At 40.0% G+C, this 21588-nt stretch overlaps 1 protein-coding gene across 1 annotated transcript; it reads left to right on the forward strand.

Annotated features, from left to right (window-relative positions):
- The first annotated feature begins 1460 nt into the window (after positions 1-1460).
- Positions 1461-21144, forward strand: LOC130926543 (NXPE family member 3-like). Its single transcript, XM_057851476.1, has 4 exons — positions 1461-1614; positions 9969-10753; positions 13253-13323; positions 17543-21144. Exons 1-4 carry the CDS (start codon positions 1531-1533, stop codon positions 18085-18087), a joined length of 1485 nt encoding a protein of 494 aa, XP_057707459.1. The 5' UTR covers positions 1461-1530; the 3' UTR covers positions 18088-21144.
- The last annotated feature ends 444 nt before the right edge of the window (positions 21145-21588 follow it).

The raw sequence follows: 21588 nt of genomic DNA on the forward strand, positions 1-21588 counted from the left end.
CGCTCACTACATACATACGTGTATGTTGTCGGCGATTAGCCTAGCAATGATCTTAATTGTGGTTGTCAGCCCAAAACCCTCTAAATATATATTAAATGCATCTTACCAGATATAAAATGACTACTACATAATCTGTGGTAATCGTTTGGAGCCCAGTTTTCTCGTCGAATTGCAGCAGCCCATCTCGCTCTCTTCTCTCCGGGTCTCTCGGAATCCGGTAGAACTTCAAGTCTCTCCTTCTTCTCCGTCTATCTTCTCTGTTATTGCAACCGACCGCCACACACGCCTTCACCATTTTGATTATTAATGTTAACGAGCAGAAAAACACGTCGTAAATAGGAGGAATGTACGTAGCCGTAACAGGTAAACATGATGTGTTGACGGACAATTGGGCGGCACCAGTCAGGAGGAAGGAGTTGTGACGTCACGTGGGTAGGGTCTATTCTCGTTCTCAGAATATGCAGCACTTGTGACGTAACAGGACTGGTTGCTATGGGAACGTACGCAGCGGCATACCACATACCCAAGTAACCTTGCTAAAAGGAGTATTAAAATTGCTAATAAAATCGTTTAGGATTATTTTAGATGCATATATGTTCTATTTTTCTTGTAGAGTATTGAACGAGGAATATGATAGACCCATTAATGGACTTTCTTGGAAAAAATCACCATTTCTTAAAGTAGTCACATAAATAATGAGGTGGCCTGTGAAAAGCTGTACAGATTATGCAGCTCCACTCCCCTCCTTGCTTTTCCTCTGACAATGACTGAAGCTCCCCATGAACACTCACTCTGCAGTTACGAGTAGGTGTTCCCTCACCTGTCACGTCACCCCTGCCCTTCCCTGACACATGATATTAAACAGCTATTGACATGATAGTAAGGGGCGCCCTGGTGCCCACCGTACCAACTTGACATAGAAATGAGCGGTATTAGTCTAGAAACTAGCGAATTTTTTTGTGTTGTTGTTGTTTTTGTTTCTCCTCGAGGGCGCTTGTGCACCCCCATATAGATTGCGCCCTGGGCGGTCGCCCACATTGCCCATAGGAAAACCGCCTGTGCACACAATAATACTATTTAAGACTTTTTTTCTCATGTCTTATACTCTTTAAGGTAGAGGATCCCTTTAAAAACCTTTACGAAAACCGAAGACTCAAAACTCGTTTATCACAAAGCGCGTTCACGGAACACCAGTGTCATAGGGCATTTCAAACTCAAAGCAAAGAAGAAAAAAAATCACGTAGTAATGAATGACTGATTTAAACAATTAACCGCATTTCCACTTTAAAAGTCAAAAGAGTATTTTACTTATTTCTCCCTTTTTTTTTTTTTTTATTTGAGGTGCTCTCCCCCGCTTTATTTTGTAGCGTTTACTCGCCGTGTCTCCTCAATGAAGTGAATGAACGAGATGGCTTCCTGGTTGAGCCAATCGGATACATGACACCTTGTGACCAGGTATTGTCAGCAGCGAAAAGCGACAACAGCAACGGCAGGTTGTCAAGTATCAGTACGTTGAAAGTCAGGATCGCCATGCTCGTTAAATTTTGGAAACATATTTTCATCATTCTCTTCCTCTTTGGAATCATCTTCCTGCTGCGCAACATCACATACGAGGTTAGTCAAGTTTGGTTAATATACTGTACTTATGGATTAATATTGCGTTTTGAAGTGAGAGCTCCTTACTCCCCCAAACACACATATTACACACACGCATACTTATGAGAAACACACCTGAGTCGACCTTACAACTGTTTGCTTTTTCCTTTAAAAATTGTAATTATTATTTATGAATAATACACAGGATCACAAATCAATTACAATATAGCACAAAACAAATTTGCATCGCACGTTTTTCATTCATTCATTCATTTTCCATGCCACTTTTCCTCACGAGGGTCGCGGATGCACGTTTGAATTGTATCAATTATTTTCACAGTGCATAGCCTTCTTATGCAATTACATTATAACCAGGGGTGAAAGTGGCTAGAATTTCTTACAGGTGTTGTGCCGAAAAATAGCCGCCCCGCGTGAAATGTCCCCCCCCCTGTCGGGAACGCTTATTTATAACGCTTTATTGAGGTGAAAACATCAAACGTTTTCATGGACGCATTACAGTAATGGATTTACGACTGTAAAATCACTTTTAAATAAATAAATTAGACAAAATACTAGTATTTTATTTTAGTAACAAATCGTGGACTGGGCCACATAACCATCTTTGAACAGAAATGTATTAGTCTACAGGTTTTCACGACCATATCTTAATGACAATTAAACAGGTATGACATTTATTAGTTTAAGCAGAGTAAAATAATACATATATTCACAGGACAAGAAAATCGTTTCCATGTCCATCGATTGGTATGAAAAAGCTGTACGAGTGACGTGTGGGCGCTCAATAATAAAATAAACAAACAAATAAATCAAATAAACGCTCAATAAAGCGTTATAAATAAGCGTTTCCGTCAGGGGGGACATTTCACGCGGGGCGGGTATTTTTCGGCACAACACCTGAACTCCCCGACGTGAAGGTCGCCACGAAGCCAGAATTTTTATTTATTTATGTATTTTTCTTTCATTTTTGGGGTGTGTGTGTGTGTGGGGGGGGGGGGTCAAAACTCTTAAACTACTGAAATGCAAAGAAAACTATTTTCGCACAGTTATTTGTATAACACATACAAAAACTGATTTTCATTCAAAATTGTATTTTTTTTTAATGATTTGCAAAATAAAAGTTAACAAAAAGAGCAATAACCCCAACCTCCATCTCCTAATTTTTATTTTCCCTCATTTCCTCACATACTAAATGCCAAATCTCAATTTTAACTACTTAGGATCATAGGATGTATATTAAGATTGAAGTTAATGTAAACGTTTACGTTTTGGGTTTTTTTTTTTCTTCTTAATAATGGAAAGATATAAGTAACATACATTTAGAAAAATAAGTAAAAATGACTTGCAGAGTTTATTATGCAGAGTGAAATGGAATATATTTTGAAGCTCGCGCAAATATTGACCTTTTTTTTTTTTTTTTAATCATAAGGAAATGAATAAGTAGCCTAACATAAATGAAAAAATATAAATTCAAAGTGCACATTGACAGCTAAGATGTTCTGAACCTCCCCAGCAGAGCAAATAAAACTAAATATGATAAATAAGCCGCCTCAACTCTTTCGTTGCTCTTAAACATTTGGTCTATTTTATGTTGCATTGCCCTTTTTTTTTTTTTTTGCTGTTCCAAAAACCATGCATATTTGAACCAATCAGATCTAACTATCTCTGCTCATCACATGACAGTGTGTCAGCCAATTGAATGGATAAATGAGTCCAGGCGTTTTGCTTTGCTGCGTGCATTCACACATTGACGTGACTCATCATTGTCAGACTCAGATAACTGCAGCAGCTGGGGAAACCTCCATGCCGTCCATGGAATAAAATAGATAATAAATATTGGTGGAAACGATTACGCTACACAAGCAGTTTATTATGCTTGTTATTAACACATGTGTATGTAAATCTGATGTTGGTAGATTGTTTTTCTTCTTGGAGATGAAATGCATGTGTGGCAGCTTAGCATTTTTTTTTTTTTTTTTTACATAGCGTTTTGCCAGTTCCCGTCATATTTTCGGAATCAAAGCACCGTGTACAGGAACAGCATTCCGGCCCTGAATCTTATACCGGAACAGCGTTGCGACCCTGAATCTTATACCGGAACTGCGTTCTGGCCCTGAATCTTATACCGGAACTGCGTTCCTGACCGTTCTGGTCCACTTTCACCCCTGATTATAACGACATTATAACGATCCCTTTTGCGTTAAACCTGAGGGTCATAGTTATAATACGTTTGCTGTGTAAATAACACAAATGTGTTTTAAGCTCTTAATTTTCTGCCTTAAATAATAGACATTAGTTAATAGCATGTATTAATTCAGAAGAACAGAAGAGGAATGGCAAACTGATATGATATCAGACTAGATCAGGGGTCAGCAACCCGCAGCTCCAAAGCCACATGAAGCTCTTGGATTCCAGTCCTATGATCCCACTCACTTTTTAGAACTAAAATGTAAGTATTTGTTTAAAATGGTATTGTGATGAGTATGAGATTTAACAAAGGAATCTACGTATATGTTAAGGCGGGATAGGCGAAGCCAGTGCAGACCAAAAAGCGACCCGGAAACATGAAGAGTGAAGTGGTGTTTATTGTACACCAGGCACATCCAGAGTGGAGGCGGAGGGTGCTTGAGCACCTGCCTCTTTGCCCCCTATATGCCCAAAGTGCCCCTTTTGACTGGGCTTTTTATCCATAAAACGAAGGTAATTAATTATATTTATTATTCAAATTGTCTGTCATTTTTAGCTTAGAATCAATGATGTCTAATAATTTGTTTTGTTTTTTTAAAACAACTTTACAAAATTATTCACTTGCACATTTTAAACTTTTAAACAAATTACATCACAATGAAAAATACGGTGTCTGTAAAAAAGTCACGGATATCTGCCTCATAACTATCGCTTAATTGTATTCTTTTTTTTTTTGTTACTGTCGCGTTTTCTCCGATATGTTCGATGATAATCAATCCAAACAAAGAAAAATGAAAAAAAAAAAAAAAACGTTTAAAAGGGTAAATATATGAAACATAAAATCTCGACCACTCCTTGATGTCTGCGATTTCTGCATGGCGTCCCATGTTATATTACCATGTTTCACCCATAAAATCCCCCAAAAATCCAGCTGTGACCATTCACAGCTGTGTCTTGACACACAGTGATACATGCTACATGGAGTTTTTGGATGAAAACAAGGTAAGTACGTGATAATATCTTGTTAAAAAAACTCCATGTTGCATGTATCACTGAGTGTCAAGACACAGCTGGATTTTTGGGGGATTTTATGGGTGAAACATGGTAATATAACAAGGGTCGCCATGCAGAAATCGCAGACATCAAGGAGTGGTCGAGATTTTCTTATTCATACATTTACCCTTTCAAAAGTTTTTTTTCTCAATTTTTCTTTGTTTGGATCATTTATTTATCAACTAACACAGGGGTCCCCAAACTACGGCCCGCGGGCCGGATACGGCCCACCTCCACATTTGGTCCGGCCCCCTGAACAACACCAGAGAGCATTTTGAATTTTTTTTTCTTTTTTTTTTCTCAATAGTGTAATTTATTTCCTGGCCTTTTTCTGTGAAGAACTCAGAGAGGGTTATTTGGTTATTGTCTATTTAATTAATAGTGTTATTATTATTTATTATTATCATATTATATGATATTATTATTTTTATTTTATTTACTTTTGTTCAGTGAAGAATCCAGAAAGGGTTATTTGATTGGGGCTTTCTGAAAAACAATACATTTTTACATTTAGGCACTCCTGCAATCGTCACACTTTTTCTGTTACAAACTGACCCCGGCCCCTCATCAGAGAAGGGAAAAGATATGTGGCCCTCTCAGGAAAAAGTTTGGGGACCCCTGAACTAAGATATCGGAGAAAATGCGACAGTAACAAAAAAAATACATTTAAGCGATAATTTTGAGGTTTATATCCGTGACTTTTTTACAAATGCCAATTTTTTCATTGTGACGTCATTTGTTTAAAAGTTTAAAATATTCGAAGGAATAATTTTTCAGTCGCTTTTTTTTTTTTTTTTTTCCCAAAGCGAAATATTAGACATCAATTAATGATTCAAAGCTAAAAATGACAGACATTTCGAATAATAAATATAATTAGTTACCTTCTTTTTATGGCTGGGTTGAAACAAAAGCGGTTGCGCGACGTCTGTAAACGGGGGGTTCCAGGGTAAAACGGATAAATTAAAAATAGTTTGGGGGCTTAATGCGCCATGAATCTGCTATGGCAGCATATACACTCAACAGCCACATTATTAGGTACACCTGTCCAACTGCTCTTTAACAATTAATTTCTAATCAGCCAATCACATGGCGGCATGTAGAAATGGTTTAAGACAATCTCCTGCAGTTCAAACCGAGCATCAGTATGGGGAAGAAAGGTGATTTGAGAGACTTTGAACGTGGCATGGTTGTTGGTGCCTGAAGGGTTGGTCTGAGTATTTCAGAAACTGCTGATCTACCGGGATTTTCACTTACAGCCATCTCTAGGTTTTACAGAGAATGGTCCGAAAAAGAAAAAATATCCAGTGAGCGGCAGTTCTGTGGGCGGAAATGCCTTGTTGATGCCAGAGGTCAGAGGAGAATGGCCAGACTGGTTCGAGCTGATAGAAAGGCAACAGTGACTCAAATAACCACCCGTTACAACCAAGGTAGGCAGAAGATCATCTCTGAACGCACAGTACGTCGAACTTTGAGGCTGATGGGCAGCAGGAGACCACGCCGGGTGCCACTCCTTTCAGCTAAGAACAGGAAACTGAGGCTACAATTTGCACAAGCTCATCGAAATTCGACAATAGAAGATTGGAAAAACGTTGTGTGGTCTGATGAGTCTCGATTTCTGCTGCGACATTCGGATGGTAGGGTCAGAATTTGGTGTCAACAACATGAAAGCATGGATCCATCCTGCCTTGTATCAATGGTTCAGGCTGGTGGTGGTGGTGTAATGGTGTGGGGAATATTTTCTTGGCAGTCTTTGGGCCCATTGGTACCAATAGAGCGTCGTTGGAACGCCACTGCCTACCTGAGTATTGTTGCTGGCCATGTCCATCCCTTTATGACCACAATGTACCCAACTTCTGATGGCTACTTTCAGCAGGATAATGTGCTATGTCATAAAGCTGGAATCATCTCAGACTGGTTTCTTGAACATGACAAAGCGGTCACTGTAGTCAAATGGCCTCCACAGTCACCAGATCTCAATCCAATAGAGCATCTTTGGGATGTGGTGGAACGGGAAATTCGCACCATGGATGTGCAGCTGACAGATCTGCACCAACTGTGTGATGCCATCATGTCAATATGGACCAAACTCTCTTTGGAATGCTTCCAGCACCTTGTTGAATCTATGCCACGAAGAATTGAGGCAGTTCTGAAGGCAAAAGGGGGTCCAACCCGTTACTAGCATGGTGTACCTAATAAAGTGGCCGGTGAGTGTAGACATAATGTTCTATCAAACACAACAGTTGTTGCTGCTTAAAATACAGCAGTTTATTTTAAAGAGGAATGCAAGAGCAGAAACTGCTTTTCCAGTCTTGTCTGTGTTTTCCGCCATATATATATGTGTGTGTATGTGTGTGTATATATATATCAGGGGTCGCTTTAACCGAATATTTTCTGTCGTTGACCGTTTTTTTAAAACTGTGACGGAAAAAACAAGTCCATCCATCATTTTGACAGGTTGCAATTCACACACCAGACCACAGGGTGGCGAGTGAGCATATTAATTAGCTATTGTCTCTCTTGATGCATGACGTCGTTGGCCTTACTCGGAAAAATGTCAAGGCAATTGAGCGGCCGAACTAAGGCTACGTTCATACTACAGGTCTTAATGCACGAATCCGATTTTTTCGTGTTTTTCCAACTCGAGTGAGGCATTAACTTGATGGTCTGAACGTGACAAGTCGCATAGAACGGGACCATTTCAAATCCGATCTGGGTCACTTTCGTATGTGGTCATTTTTCCAGACTGTCGCGGCGGTCTGTACTGTCCAGTCCCGCAAATCGGATTTAATGCAGCAATGAAGTCATCAAAAAGCGAGAGACGGTACGGTAGCTACAGTAGCGATGCAGCTGTACGTTATTAGCGCCTAGCTTGCCTTGAACACGGCTTTTTAGGAAGGGTCGGACTTGACAGCAGTCATAAAAAAATAAAAATAGGTTTGAGAATAAGCCTGAGAATGATCGGTTTTCTCTCTGCTCCATGTAAGCAATATTTCAACATTGCTTACACGGCCGAGAGTCGGGGCAAACTGCCCGTATGTGTGTGTGACATGCACGAACAGTGCGTGCATGCTATCGATCCATATACTTTGAATATAAACCTAAACGGGGATTATATATGCCTGTTATTTGTGTCCTCTTTTTAACAGCAACAAGCCTATGGCTACGTTCATACTACAGGTCTTAATGCACGAATCCGATTTTTTCGTGTTTTTCCGACTCGAGTGAGGCATTAACTTGATGGTCTGAATGTGACAAGTCGCATAGAACGGGACCATTTCAAATCCAATCTGGGTCACTTTCGTATGTGGTCATTTTTCCAGACTGTCGCGGCGGTCTGTACTGTCCAGTCCCGCAAATCGGATTTAATGCAGCAATGAAGTCATCAAAAAGCGAGAGACGGTACGGTAGCTACAGTAGCGATGCAGCTGTGCGTTATTAGTGCCTAGCTTGCCTTGAACACGGCTTTTTAGGAAGGTCGGACTTGACAGCAGTCATAAAAAAATAAAAATAGGTTTGAGAATAAGCCTGAGAATGATCGGTTTTCTCTCTGCTCCATGTAAGCAATATTTCAACATTGCTTACACGGCCAAGAGTCGGGGCAAACTGCCCGTATGTGTGTGTGACATGCACGAACAGTGCGTGCATGCTATCGATCCATATACTTTGAATATAAACCTAAACGGGAATTATATATGCCTGTTATTTGTGTCCTCTTTTTAACAGCAACAAGCCTATGGCTACGGTCATACTACAGGTCTTAATGCACGAATCCGATTTTTTGTCATATCTGTTTTTTTTCAGACTGCCTTTGTCCATTGAGACCATTCAAGTATTACGCATGCGCACTAATTCGCAGTCCGACATGCGCTGAGCAAGACGACCCGCATGCGCAGAAGCATCAAAACAAATGACCATACAATCACACATGCTGGCTGTCATCCGTCATTCCAGGGATATCATATTTTGCTTATTAAAAAGAGGACACAAATAACAGGCATAAATAATCCCTGTACAGGTTTATATTCAAAGTATATGGATCGATAGCATGCACGCACTGTTCGTGCATGTCACACACACATACGAGCAGTTTGCCCCGACTCTCGGCCGTGTAAGAAATGTTGAAATATGGCTTATATGGAGCAGAGAGAAAACCAATCATTCTCAGGCTTATCCTCAAACCCTTTTTTTTTTTTTTTTTTTTTTTTTTTTTTTTAATGACTTGTCAAGTCCGACCCTTCCTAAAAAGCCGTGTTCAAGGCAAGCTAGGCGCTAATAACGCACAGCTGCTTGATGTGTGATGGCGCGGTGTGGATTCTCTGTTAAGCTTGTTCGGACAAAATATTAATTAAAGATGAATGAAAACTAAATACTATTGAAAATGTCATTATTAACATTTTAAAAATTTAATTGACGGGTAAAAATAGATTATGAACGGATTTTTATGACCCTGTCAGTCAAAATGTCAGACAACGAAAAAGTGTAGCGCAACCTCTGATATATATATATGTATGTGTATATATATATATATATATATATATATATATATATATATATATACATACATATATATATGCTTGTCTTTATTAAATGCTTACAAATCACTCAAATCAGCTCAAGCTGCTCACTTACACAGCAACTATTAGTTAAACTATGATTGACGCATGCGACGCTTTGAAGTTTCGGCTTCCAAGCATCCCTAGTAAGATCCAACCTTAACGTCTGCCTATCATTGTTAACTTTAATCAGCAATTCCAGTGCACTGCCTGACCAAGAAAAGCCGCAGGAGCGAGAGTGAGAGACTACGCTCTACAAAATACTGCATTTATGTTTTTTTTTTAAATTGAAAAAAATCCGCGATGGAATGAAAGCGTGAAGTTTGAAGTGCAAAGTAGCAAGGGATCACTGTACTAGTGCAGGAGACAGCAGGCAGTAGAGAGAAGCGCGGCTGCATCTGAGCCAAAATAACCCAGTTTTAAATAGATTTTTTTAAATCGGCCCTTCAGACTAAAAAATTTTAAATTTCCACATATAAGCGCCATTAATCAGCCCGGCCGATGATCGGTCTGTCTCTAGTAAAAATGTCTCCAAATATTCATATCATCTCTTCTCTACAGAACTGGACGATATACTCAATGTCAACACTTCCCAAGTTCCTGAACTGGAACCAGAATCAATCGTCAAGACTCCCTGGAAGACACCCGTTGTTTCACCACAATCGCACCTTCTGTCCACATTTTGGCCAACCACCATCACGTGAAGAAGAAATGGAGGAGCAGGTGCTGTTGGATTCTATTGAGTGGCCCCTGCTTCCCTCTGGCTACGCACGACCCAGCTTGTCCCAGACGAGTGACCCAGCCCATAGTCTGTTTAAGATCATATCAAAAATTGACCAGCGTTGGTACGTGGGTGACCACCTTGAAGTGCTGGTCCACCTGCATGACTTCAAGGGCCGACCTAAACGCTATGGCGGCGATTTCCTGTTGGCTCGGTTATATTCACAAGAGCACGGGGCGGCTGTGGTCGGGCAGGTACTGGACCACAAGGACGGACTTTATACCGTTCGATTCCCGTTGCTGTGGGAGGGCTCGGCACAGGTCGAGGTCATTATGGTGCACTCAAGTGAGGCCATCAACGTGCTGCATCGGCTAAGGGAGAAAAGGCCAGACCGGGTGTTCTTTGGCAGCCTCTTTCGCCGGGGCAAAAAAACTAAGAAAACTGCGTGCGGCATGTGCCTTCCACAAGACCAAGGAGCACTCTGCAACTACACAGACCTTCACTCTGGTGAGCCATGGTACTGCTACAAGCCCAAAAAGCTCGGCTGCGACAACAGAATCAACCATTATAAGGGAGGCTACCTCAAAAACGTCATCAACAAAGAGGAAGCTTTGCTCTTTCAGAGGTTAGCACACCTAATGATTTTTCTGTGGAGAATCAGTCATCCATGTTAACTTATAATATTTCACAAATATTGAATGAAGGTAACCGGACCAAAGTGCATTAGTGGGTGTGTTCCCTGAGAGTGCTCAACGAAAAGTCACGCAACGTGCTTGATTAAATAACCATCTTGAATTCCACTTTGTTCACTTGTGTTGTGTAAACAGCTCTGTAAAGCAGTATTTGGGGGATATACAGTGCCCTCCATAATTATTGGCACTCCTGAAAAAGATGTGTTTTTTAGCTTCTAATATTTTTTTTTAATTCAAATAATATGGGACCTTAATGGAAAAAAAAAAGAAAAATCCAACCTTCAATACAAGTGCATTCATTCAGTGGGAAAAAATCCCATATAAAGAAAAAATTATTTGACATCAAACAATGTGTGTCACAATTATTAGCACCCCAGGTGTTAATACTTTGTACAACCCCGTTTTGCCAACAAAACAAGGTCTGGGGACTGAGATGGCCATGGGAGGAGCTTGATTTTGTGTCTGGTGAACCATTTCTGTGTAGATTTTGCCATATGTTTAGGGTCATTGTCTCGCTGAAAGACCCAGTGACGACCCATCTTCAGCTTTCGGGCGGAGGGCAATAGATTTTGATTTAAAATGTCCTGGTATTGCAAAGCATTCTTGATGCCATGCACCCTAACAAGGTTACCAGGCCCTTTGGAAGCGAAACAGCCCCACAGCATCATTGACCCACCCCCATACTTCACAGTGGGTATGAGGTGCTTTTCAGTATGCGCATCTTTCGTGCTCAATCATGGTCTCATCTGACCAAAGCACACGGTCCCAGTTGAAGCCTGGGACCGTGTGTATTTTTGTGTGAGACCAAGATTGAGCTTTTTAGCAACAAACACTCTAAGTGGGTCTGGCATGCCACAAAAGATGCGCATGCTGAAAAGCACCTCATACCCACTGTGAAGTATTGAGCTTTTTGGCAACAAACACTCTAAGTGGGTCTGGCGTGCCACGAAAGATGTTGCATGCTGAAAATTAACGCACATGCCCTGCTCAAACAGATTAAATTGACAGCAGTGTCATGTCTACTGGTTACTTGTGTTTTTTTGTGTTTTGTCGCCCTCTGCTGGCGCTTGGGTGTGACTGATTTTCTGGGTTTCAGCACAATGAGCATTGTGTAATTATTGACATCAACAATGGCGAGCTACTAGTTTATTTTTTGATTGAAAATTTTACAAATTTTATTAAAAAGAAAACATTAAGAGGGGTTTTAATATAAAATTTCTATAACTTGTACTTACATTTATCTTTTAAGAACTACAAGTCTTTCTATCCATGGATCGCTTTAACAGAATGTAAATGTTAATGCCATCTTGCTGATTTATTGTTATAATAAACAAATACAGTCCTTATGTACAGTATGTTGAATGTATATATCAGTCTTGTGTCTTATCGTTCCATTCCAACAAAAATTTACTGAAAAATATGGCCGATTTTATAGATGGTTTGAATTGTGATTAATTACGATTAATTAATTTTTAAGCTGTGATTAACTCGATTAAAAATTTTAATCGTTTGACAGCCCTAGTTAAAAGCAAAAAAAACATGCAGTTAGCATTTATTTTACGTAAATATTGCAAACTATGATGCCAATGCAGTAGCGGCTAATTTGTCCCATTGATTTTTTTCATAACGTTTCAAAATGCATGCATGGTACGAAAAATACAATTACCTTGAATCCTCGAACAAATCACTCCTGAGACAAGCCTTCCTGTTTGTATGCGGTACAGCTTTCGTACTTTTTCAGCAGAAATCCGGCATTAGATCGCTGCGTGCGTGTGTTTGTGAATAGCTCCTCTTGATGTGGGCGGCCCCCTACTTGAATGCGAGGCGCAGTGCATGACCGATCTGAGCCGTCAATACATTATGAAGTCTCTGCCCTGGTATAGAAGATACAGCTGATAACATCGGACCTGTGATGTAAAATGCCTGCACAAGACAAGTATCCCTGCCTATAGTATCCCATTACTGCTACAGTGATCTCTCATTTTTCACGGTTAATGAGCAAGACACTTTTTCCCCCTAAATTATATTTTTTTGTTAAATGCTTTATTGAGTGAGTCCTCTCAAATCAACTCATGGTGCTTAGAACAGTACACAACACACAGCACACTACAGCCAATGTTTAACAGGTTAAACGAGTCGGTGCCTTTGAAAGATAGTACTCTCAGGCTTCTCTGGCGAGTTCAAAGCAGCTCCCTTGTCACTCATCGTTAACTTTAAAAAGCTGCAGCTGCCTGGTGAGAAAGAAAAGCTTCTGGTGTTAGAGTGAGAGGCTGTACGTGATCAGATGGGACATCTCTTTAAACCCTACATTTATTTTTTTAATTGAAAAAAAGTCCACGATGGAATGGGGGCACGATGTTTGAAGCGCAAAGTAGCGAGGAATCACTGTATTTCTATTGTAACCATGACTTTGTTCCATTTTTTGACCTCAGTGGCGTGAATGTGAAAGTTCCCATCCACTCTTCTTCAAGAGACACCATTGATGTGCTACCTTCAAAGACAGGTACGAGACCAGTACTTCCTTTTTTGGATGTTGATCATTTATTCAGGTCATATTGTGTTTTGCCGATGTAGTAAACAGCAGTAATAAAATGGATCATGTGAAGCAGCTGACATCCGGGTACTACTACCAGGACTCGTGGCGGCCGTTATTGGGTGGCATCAAAATGCGTCAGTTTGACAACGTTTCCGTTACCAAGTGCTTGACCAACAAGTTAGTCTACCTGTACGGCGACTCCACCATTCGCCAGTGGTTTGAATATCTTGTACCTTTAGTTTCAGGTGAGTGCTTTCATTTCAACAGTGGAAAAAAATGATGATCTGTACACATACAGTGGAGCAAATATGTATTTAGTCAACCACTAATTGTGCAAGTTCTCCCACTTGAAAATATTAGAGAGGCCTGTAATTGTCAACATGAGTAAATAAACCTCAACCATGAGAGACAAAATGTGGGAAACCCCCCCCAGAAAATCTCATTGTTTGATTTTTAAAGAATTTATTTGCAAATCATGGTGGAAAAAAAGTATTTGGTCAATACCAAAAGTTCATCTCAATACTTTGTTATGTACCCTTTGTTGACAATAACGGAGGCCAAACGTTTTCTGTAACTCTTCACAAGCTTTTCACACACTGTTGCTGGTATTTTGGCCCATTCCTTCATGCAGATCTCCTCTAGAGCAGTGATGTTTTGGGGCTGTCGTTGGGCAACACGGACTTTCAACTCCCTCCCCTCCCCGTGGCGTCAAAATGATAACAAGAACGGTGAGCAAAAATCCCAGAACCACACGGGGGGACCTAGTGAATGACCTACAGAGAGCTGGGACCACAGTAACAAGGGCTACTTACTATCAGTAACACAATGCGCCGCTAGGGACTCAAATCCTGCACTGTCAGAAAGGTCCCCCTGCTGAAGCCAGTACACGTCCAGGTCCACCTGCGGTTCGTTAGAGAGCATTTGGATGATCCAGAAAAGGACTGGGAGAATGTGTTATTGTCAGATGAAACCAAAATCGAACTTCTTGGTAGAAACACAGGTTCTCGTGTTTGGAGGAAAAAGAATACTGAATTGCACCATACCCACTGTGAAGCATGGGGGTGGAAACATCATGCTTTGGGGCTGTTTTTCTGCAAAGGGACCAGGACGACTGATCTGTGTAAAGCACAGGTGTCAAACCGATTCCAGAAAGGGCCAAGTGGGTGCTGGATTTTGTACCAACCGATAACGTGCAGAGAGTTTAACCAATGAACTTCCTGCTGAAACAAGCAGCACCTGACAAAGTTTAACTGATTACACATGTAAAAGATCTAATTGGTGAAAAGGTGTCCTCTTCATTGGTTGGAAAGCAAACCTGCACCCACTTGGCCCTTTCTGGAATCGGTTTGACACCTGTGGTGTAAAAGAAAGAATGAATGGAGCCATGTATCGAGAGATTTTGAGTGAAAATCTCCTTCCATCAGCAAGGGCATTGAAGATGAGACGTGGCTGGGTCTTTCAGCATGACAATGATCCCAAACACACATCAGGGCAACAAAGGAGTGGCTTCGTAAGAAACATTTCAAGGTCGTGGAGTGGCCCAGCCAGTCTCCAGATCTCAACCCCATAGAAAATTGAGTTGAAAGCCGGTTTGCCCAACGACAGCCCCAAAACATCACTGCTCTAGAGGAGATCTCCAGGGAGGAATGGGCCAAAATACCAGCAACAGTGTGTGAAAAGCTTGTCAAGAGTTACAGAAAACGTTTGGCCTCCATTATTGCCAACAAAGGGTACATAACAAAGTATTGCGAATGAGATGAACATGGTTAAGGTTTACCCATGTTGACAATTACAGGCCTCTCTAATATTTTCAAGTGGGAGAACTTGCACTATGAGTGGTTGACTAAATACTTATTTGCCCCACTGTACTAAGCCTGGTAAAAGTACAAGTACTAACCCAGCTCATGTAAGGTTTCACCAATGAACTGGCTGACTTTCCTTTTTTTCCCGAGCTTGATTTATTTGCAAATTTTTCTTTTCATGGTTAGGAACAGTCCCTTTCCTCCACAAATAGTGAGGATCCACCATATTGCTTTGCATTGGACACATTTTCTTTATTAGCTTCAATAGCAATAGCTTTTGAGTGATGATGTCACTCACAACCCCCCATTCACTGCAAAATGGACCTGTCGTGGTGTCATTCCTTTGTGCTAGTTGTTGGGACACCCCTCTGTTATTGTGAGTTGGTACGCTCAGTCAGTTCGGATACGTAGGGGCTGTGAGTGACCATGGAGTTCATAATATACATAGATTTTGAAGTCTATGGAGTGACGTAATCACTCGAAATGAATATCTCTATATTTATAAAACGATAGCAGCACAAACGAAAATGTTCACAGTACAATGTAGTACAAATGTAGCACAAATGGCACCTTTTCTATTGTGCAGTAAATGGGGGGCTGCGTGATGTCATTACTACAAATTAAAAGCATAATGCAAAACCGCTGCAGCACAAACAAAAAATTTTACAGCACAAACGATTAACACGATTTTTAGCCATTTTTAATCAACACGGGGCTCTGGTTGACCTCAGATTGACCTATAAAAGAATTTTAGATATCTAAAAAAAAAAAATGCATAAATAAAAAAAAACAATAGCAGCTCAAACAAAACTTTTTACAGCACAAACGTAGCACAGATGATTGACAAATATTTATTTGGGTCTGATAGGGGACCAACTTCACGGAGGTAGACTTGAAAGCTATGTCCCAACGATCCTCGTAAGGATAAGCGGTACAGATGAATGATATACTGTATTTCAAGACTTATTTGGGCTGAGCTCTTAAAACCACAAGCGGATGGTGGCCGAAAAGTGTCATTGCATGTAATTGTCTTTCCTATATACTGTATATAAAAGTTGGAAAGCAATAAAACCAACAAAAATGAATGAACGAAATAATACATTTTTATAATGGGTCAAAATTATTTTTCGAGCACCTTAAGACTGTCATTTACTTTGCATATAATTTTCCAAAAAAAAAAAAAATATATATATATATATATATATATATATATATATAAAAGAAAAAAATATTTTTAAAAATGCTTTGTTTTTCCTTTGATTAAAAATATTTTTTTGATTGAAGCAGTTTTTAGGGGGGATCGAATGATTTAGACACAAATGTCCTAATCATAATATGGCCCAAACACAAAAAAAGATTTTTCAATCTCAAATACTTTTTTTGCATTCAAAAACCTTTTCTATGATTTAAATTTCTTTTTTTTTGTTTGTTTGTTTGAAATGATTTTCTTTTTGAAAATCTATATTTTTTTGAAGCATCTTATTTTTTGACTGAATAATAAAGACAAAAATGTCCTAGCCACAATGTGGCCCAAACACAAATCAACATTACTTCAATCAAAAAAAAAAATTCAAAAAAAAAGAAAAAAAATTCAAAGAACATGCTTTTTTTTTTTTGTTTTAAATTTATTTTTGCCTTCAAACACAATTTTTTTCTTGAAACTATATTTTTTTGGTTAAAAAAATATATATATATATTTTGATTGAAGCAAAAAAAAATGTCATTGAAGCAGCTTTTTTTTTTAATATCATAAAAAAGACACAAATCTACCTTCATATGGCTCCGCCCAGCGGATACAATTTTTGACTGGGGTAACTACATTGGCACGACACCGGTAGGCGTACCATATTAACTGGATGATGATCTTGGCGAAAAGTATTGCCTCAGCAGCCTGATTTAGAATCCCCCTCAAGAATGATGGGAAACAAAAAAAAACGCTTTTTGTCAACTTATTATTATAAATATTCTTGTAAGTTAATTTTATTGCGGACACTGCGTTTCGGGGTCATCAACATGTTGTGCCCCCCCGCCCCAAAAGTCAAACCCCGCCTGTGCTTAAAACTATACCAAAATGTTTCTAGAAATGGCTGGCAACCAATTCAGGGTGCACCCCGCCTTTTGCCCATAGTTAGCTGGGATAGGCTCCAGCTCCCCTGCGACACTCATGAGGATAAGTGGCTCAGAACATGAACGAAAGAAGGTTTCTGTGAATATTGTCTTTGTGTTAAGCAGATATCAAGTGTATCTAATGACTGTGGATGAATGACACAACAATTACACTTCTTTTAGAGCTTGTGGCCAAGTCAAAATGTTCTTGTGTACCCCCAGTAGCTCCACAGTACATGTTTTTTTTTTTAAAGTGGATTTTGTATCCTCCCTTGCAGAGATGAAGGATTTCAGCCTGAAGACTCAACAAAATGTGGGGCCTCGAATAGCGGTGGATAGCACCCATGACATTCTCCTGACGTATCGCTGCCACGGCCCACCCATCCGCTTCACCAATGTCCTGGCTAGCGAATTGCGCTACATCGCCAATGAGCTGGATGGCCTGGCCGGCGGCCCCCACACAGTAGTGGCAATGAGCATCTGGTCTCACTTCAGTACCTTTCCTGTGGAAGTGTACATACGCCGCCTTCGGCATATCCGCAAGGCAGTGGTGCGACTCCTGGGCCGTGCACCGGGGACATTAGTGGTGGTCCGTACGGGCAACCCTCAGGCCCTGGAAAGGGATGCCAGCCTGTACAACAGCGATTGGTTTTCTATACAACTGGACGTCGTGCTGCGTGCCATGTTCAAGGATCTTGACGTTATCCTGGTGGACGCCTGGCAGATGTGCGTGGCACACGGCCAACCTCACAATATACACCCTCCTCCAGCCATTGTCAAAAACATGGTAGACCTGATGCTTTCCAATATTTGTCATGACTAGACGAGGAGAGGAAAAGATCAATCAATGATTAGCCATTGGCAACATCATACTGTCTTTGGGCAAAGCGGGGACTTTTATGTTTTCGCTTTCAGTATAATTTGTTAGCAAGAAGCCTGATTTAAAGTAGGTGCTGACAGGCAGGGAGGACTGGGACAAATCCCAGGGGGCTGGCCGGCCAGAAGAGTCGATCCGGTCCGGTTATGATTGGAGATTTGTGTTATTTATTGTGAATTCTGTTTGTTTATGTTTTACAATCGAGACCTGTTGAGAAACTAATTGCTGACTGTGTTCTGTTAGTCCCACCTGTGGTTATGTGGGCAATTGCCCGTGCTGTGCAGAGTATAGCCTAAATAATTGTAAATTGTTGTCATAACATTTTGGATATTATCTGAAACTGAGGTTTATAAGCCCCACAGTATAGCAAGTGGGCAATTGCGTGTCATTTTCAGCACTATTTTCTGCGTATGTTCCGGGACCTGTGCCCGTCTCGTCATCCCTGCACTGTCATATGTACTTTGCGTTCCGGCACCTTATGGTTTACAAATTAAGCACTGAATCTGGCACTAGGCATGTGCCGGTATGACATTTTGACGGTACGATAACCGTGAGCAAAAATACCGCGGTATCACGGTATTGCAATTATACCTCCAAAAAATTTTGAGATGTATGGGTTAAAAAAAAAAAAAATTTCCATTGAACAGGATTTTTTTTTCAGACCATAGTTGCAAATTGGAACATGAATATATTGTTAAAATAAATAATCAATAAAAAAATATTTTAAATGAAAATTAAACTAAATATAACTTATAGACTATACTCACAGCCACAGCTCAAGTTGCTCAAGATTAGAGCAAGAACAAAATAATTTGTATAAAAAAGTAAAAACACTTCTGAATAAAAATTTTTGAAATTTATACTGCATGACTTTTTTTTTTAGGGTGGAAAAGCTTAAGTGAAGTTTCGCCATTTTCAGCCACTGTGTCAACTGTAGTCTACATGATGTCATGCCTTTGTGTTATAAAGAACATAAAGAATTCATAAGTTACTTAAAAATGTATAAGTTAGTTAAAATGTCAATATTGTTGTGGAAAGGTTTCATCTAAAAAATAAAAAATAAACATTGGGAGTGACACCTCTCCTTGATCCAGCGAACGTGGATTTGTGCTTAGGGCAAGATCATCTTTCGCAATTAGCGATCTTTGACGCTATCACTTTTTCCCCTTCATTCAAGCGACTCAAGCTTGTTTTCTCACTCTGCGGCTGTCACACTCAACGAAGTTGCTCTCCCAGGTAAGCCTAGGCTAACAATCATCTTTGTAAGCTTTTAGTTAGTTTTTATATTGCATTTGAAAGGAAAATGTGTGTTTTGTTTTTGGCGAACTTTTTCCATGGTGCTAGTCTGTTGAAGCTACTCACATGGAAAAATCTAATTGTACAACATTTTAAATGTATTCATTTTGTATATTACACTTACCACGATTTGAGAGCTCAATAAATTGAAGAACAGTACGCCTTATATTTGGAGTATTTGATTTTGGGTTAGCTGGCTGGCTAGCCGATAGCGTCACTTTCACACACAGCAACAAACGGGAGGGGGTGAGCGCTGCTGCGCCAAGCCGCTTCTGGCTGCATTTTTGACACAAGAAAAATAGCGAATATCGTACTACGGTCTGACGGAAAATTTTAGTGGTTTTGAAACCGCAACGTTTTCACACCACGGTAAACCATAAAACCGGTAACCGGCACATGCCTATCTGGCACCCTGAAGCAAGGGTGAAGGTTTGCATAGGGACGGTAGGGACAAAACACTCCAATTGCTCCAATTGTCCCCACCAACTTTTAAGCTCATATAGGTAATTCAGATTGTCTTCCTGTATGTTGTAACGATAGAATTGACCCTACCATTATAAAATTGATTCTTTTCATTATTTTAGACTTATATTTACACTAGGGCTGTCAAAATTATCGCGTTAACGGGCGGTAATTAATTTTTAAAAATTAATCATGTTAAAATATTTGACTCAATTAACACACATGCCCCGCTCAAACAGATTAAAATGACAGCACAGTCATGTCCACTTGTTACTTGTGTTTTTTTGTCGCCCTCTGCTGGCGCTTGGGTGCGACTGATTTTATGCATTTAAGCACTATGTGTAATTATTGACAACGATGGCAAGCTACTAGTTTATTTTTTGATTGAAAATTTTACAAATTTTATCAAAACGAAAACAATAAGAGGGATTTTAATATAAAATTTCTATAACTTCTACTAACATTTATCTTTTAAGAACTACAAGTCTTTCTATCCATAACAGAATGTTAATGTTAATGCTATCTTGTTGATTTATTGTTATAATAAACAAATACAGTACTTATGTACAGTATGTTGAATGTACGTATATATCCGTCTTGTGTCTTATCTTTCCATTCCAACAATAATTTACAGAAAAATACGGCATATTTTATAGATGGTTTGAATTGCGATTAATTACGATTCATTAATTTTTAAGCTGTGATTAACTTGAATAAAAATTTTAATCGTTTAACAGCCCTAATTTACACCCTTATCACTTGCTGAATGGGCCAGTCCATGTTTTTTTCCTCAAACGCATGTTTCATGGGCTGATGTTTTGACCCCTTCCCCCCAAACCCCCCCACATCCACACTCTCGCAGTACAGAATTACGTTACATGTCCACATGCCGCCTTCTCCGCCCGCTTCGAAGAGGAGGGTTATTAGAAGTTTTTTTTCGGCCAGCAGCCACTGTAAGTAATGTTAACAGTCATTGTTGGGTGGGAAATGGTGGGGATCACTAATTTTGCTTCTGAAAGTCTGACCTGCATCACAGTTTAGTATTACCATTACATTGAACTGTGAACTGTGAGTAGAAGCTGCTTCCGGAGAAGTGCCCTCCTGTTTTTGTATTCTACTATGTTAACGTTAATTAAACTGAGAAATATAGTAAACTCTGCTCAGCTGTAAGAAATATAGTGAACCAATGTTTACACCCTTCTCCCCAGTTTTCATTTTTATTTTGCTTATATGGTCTTAAAGCAGCCCAAAGGAGCTTTCATTTTTTTGTTGAGTTTGGCTGTGCTTGTGGACAAAAGTAGTGTTTTTCCTGACACATTTTAAGCATTCACGTTCGGGTCAGGTCGGGTCGGGCCGCCATGCTGGACCAATAAATTATTTAAAAAAAAAAAAAATGGAGAGCAGGCTCTCTGTATTGCGCTTTTGCTTGTGCGTGTGCACGAACGCCGTGGCGCCGGCCGCTTTTTCTTCTTGTCCTCCCGCTGTACCGTTTGCGCACGGCCGAGGCGCCGCCCTCATTTTCATTTTATCCCTCTCTGCACCGAGTGTACACAACTCATCCTCTTGGTACTTTTCCAATATGGAGCAGAAAGAAGCTAAAAACAAACTGAAGACGGGGGAATGGAAGAGGCAAGAATGCACCGGTAGGAGTGAGGTGTGGAAAGAATTTCATTTGATCGTGGAAGATGC

Source organism: Corythoichthys intestinalis, chromosome 12, assembly GCF_030265065.1.
Source record: "Corythoichthys intestinalis isolate RoL2023-P3 chromosome 12, ASM3026506v1, whole genome shotgun sequence".
In the NCBI taxonomy this organism is placed as follows: domain Eukaryota; kingdom Metazoa; phylum Chordata; class Actinopteri; order Syngnathiformes; family Syngnathidae; genus Corythoichthys; species Corythoichthys intestinalis.

Bases quoted from the DNA above. Each gene is read 5' to 3' on its own strand.
- LOC130926543 (XM_057851476.1), top strand. From the start codon at position 1,531: ATGCTCGTTAAATTTTGGAAACATATTTTCATCATTCTCTTCCTCTTT. The intron at 10,754-13,252 runs GTTAGCACACCT...TTTTGACCTCAG, and splicing joins GAAGCTTTGCTCTTTCAGAG to TGGCGTGAATGTGAAAGTTC. The intron at 13,324-17,542 runs GTACGAGACCAG...CCTCCCTTGCAG, and splicing joins TGTGCTACCTTCAAAGACAG to AGATGAAGGATTTCAGCCTG.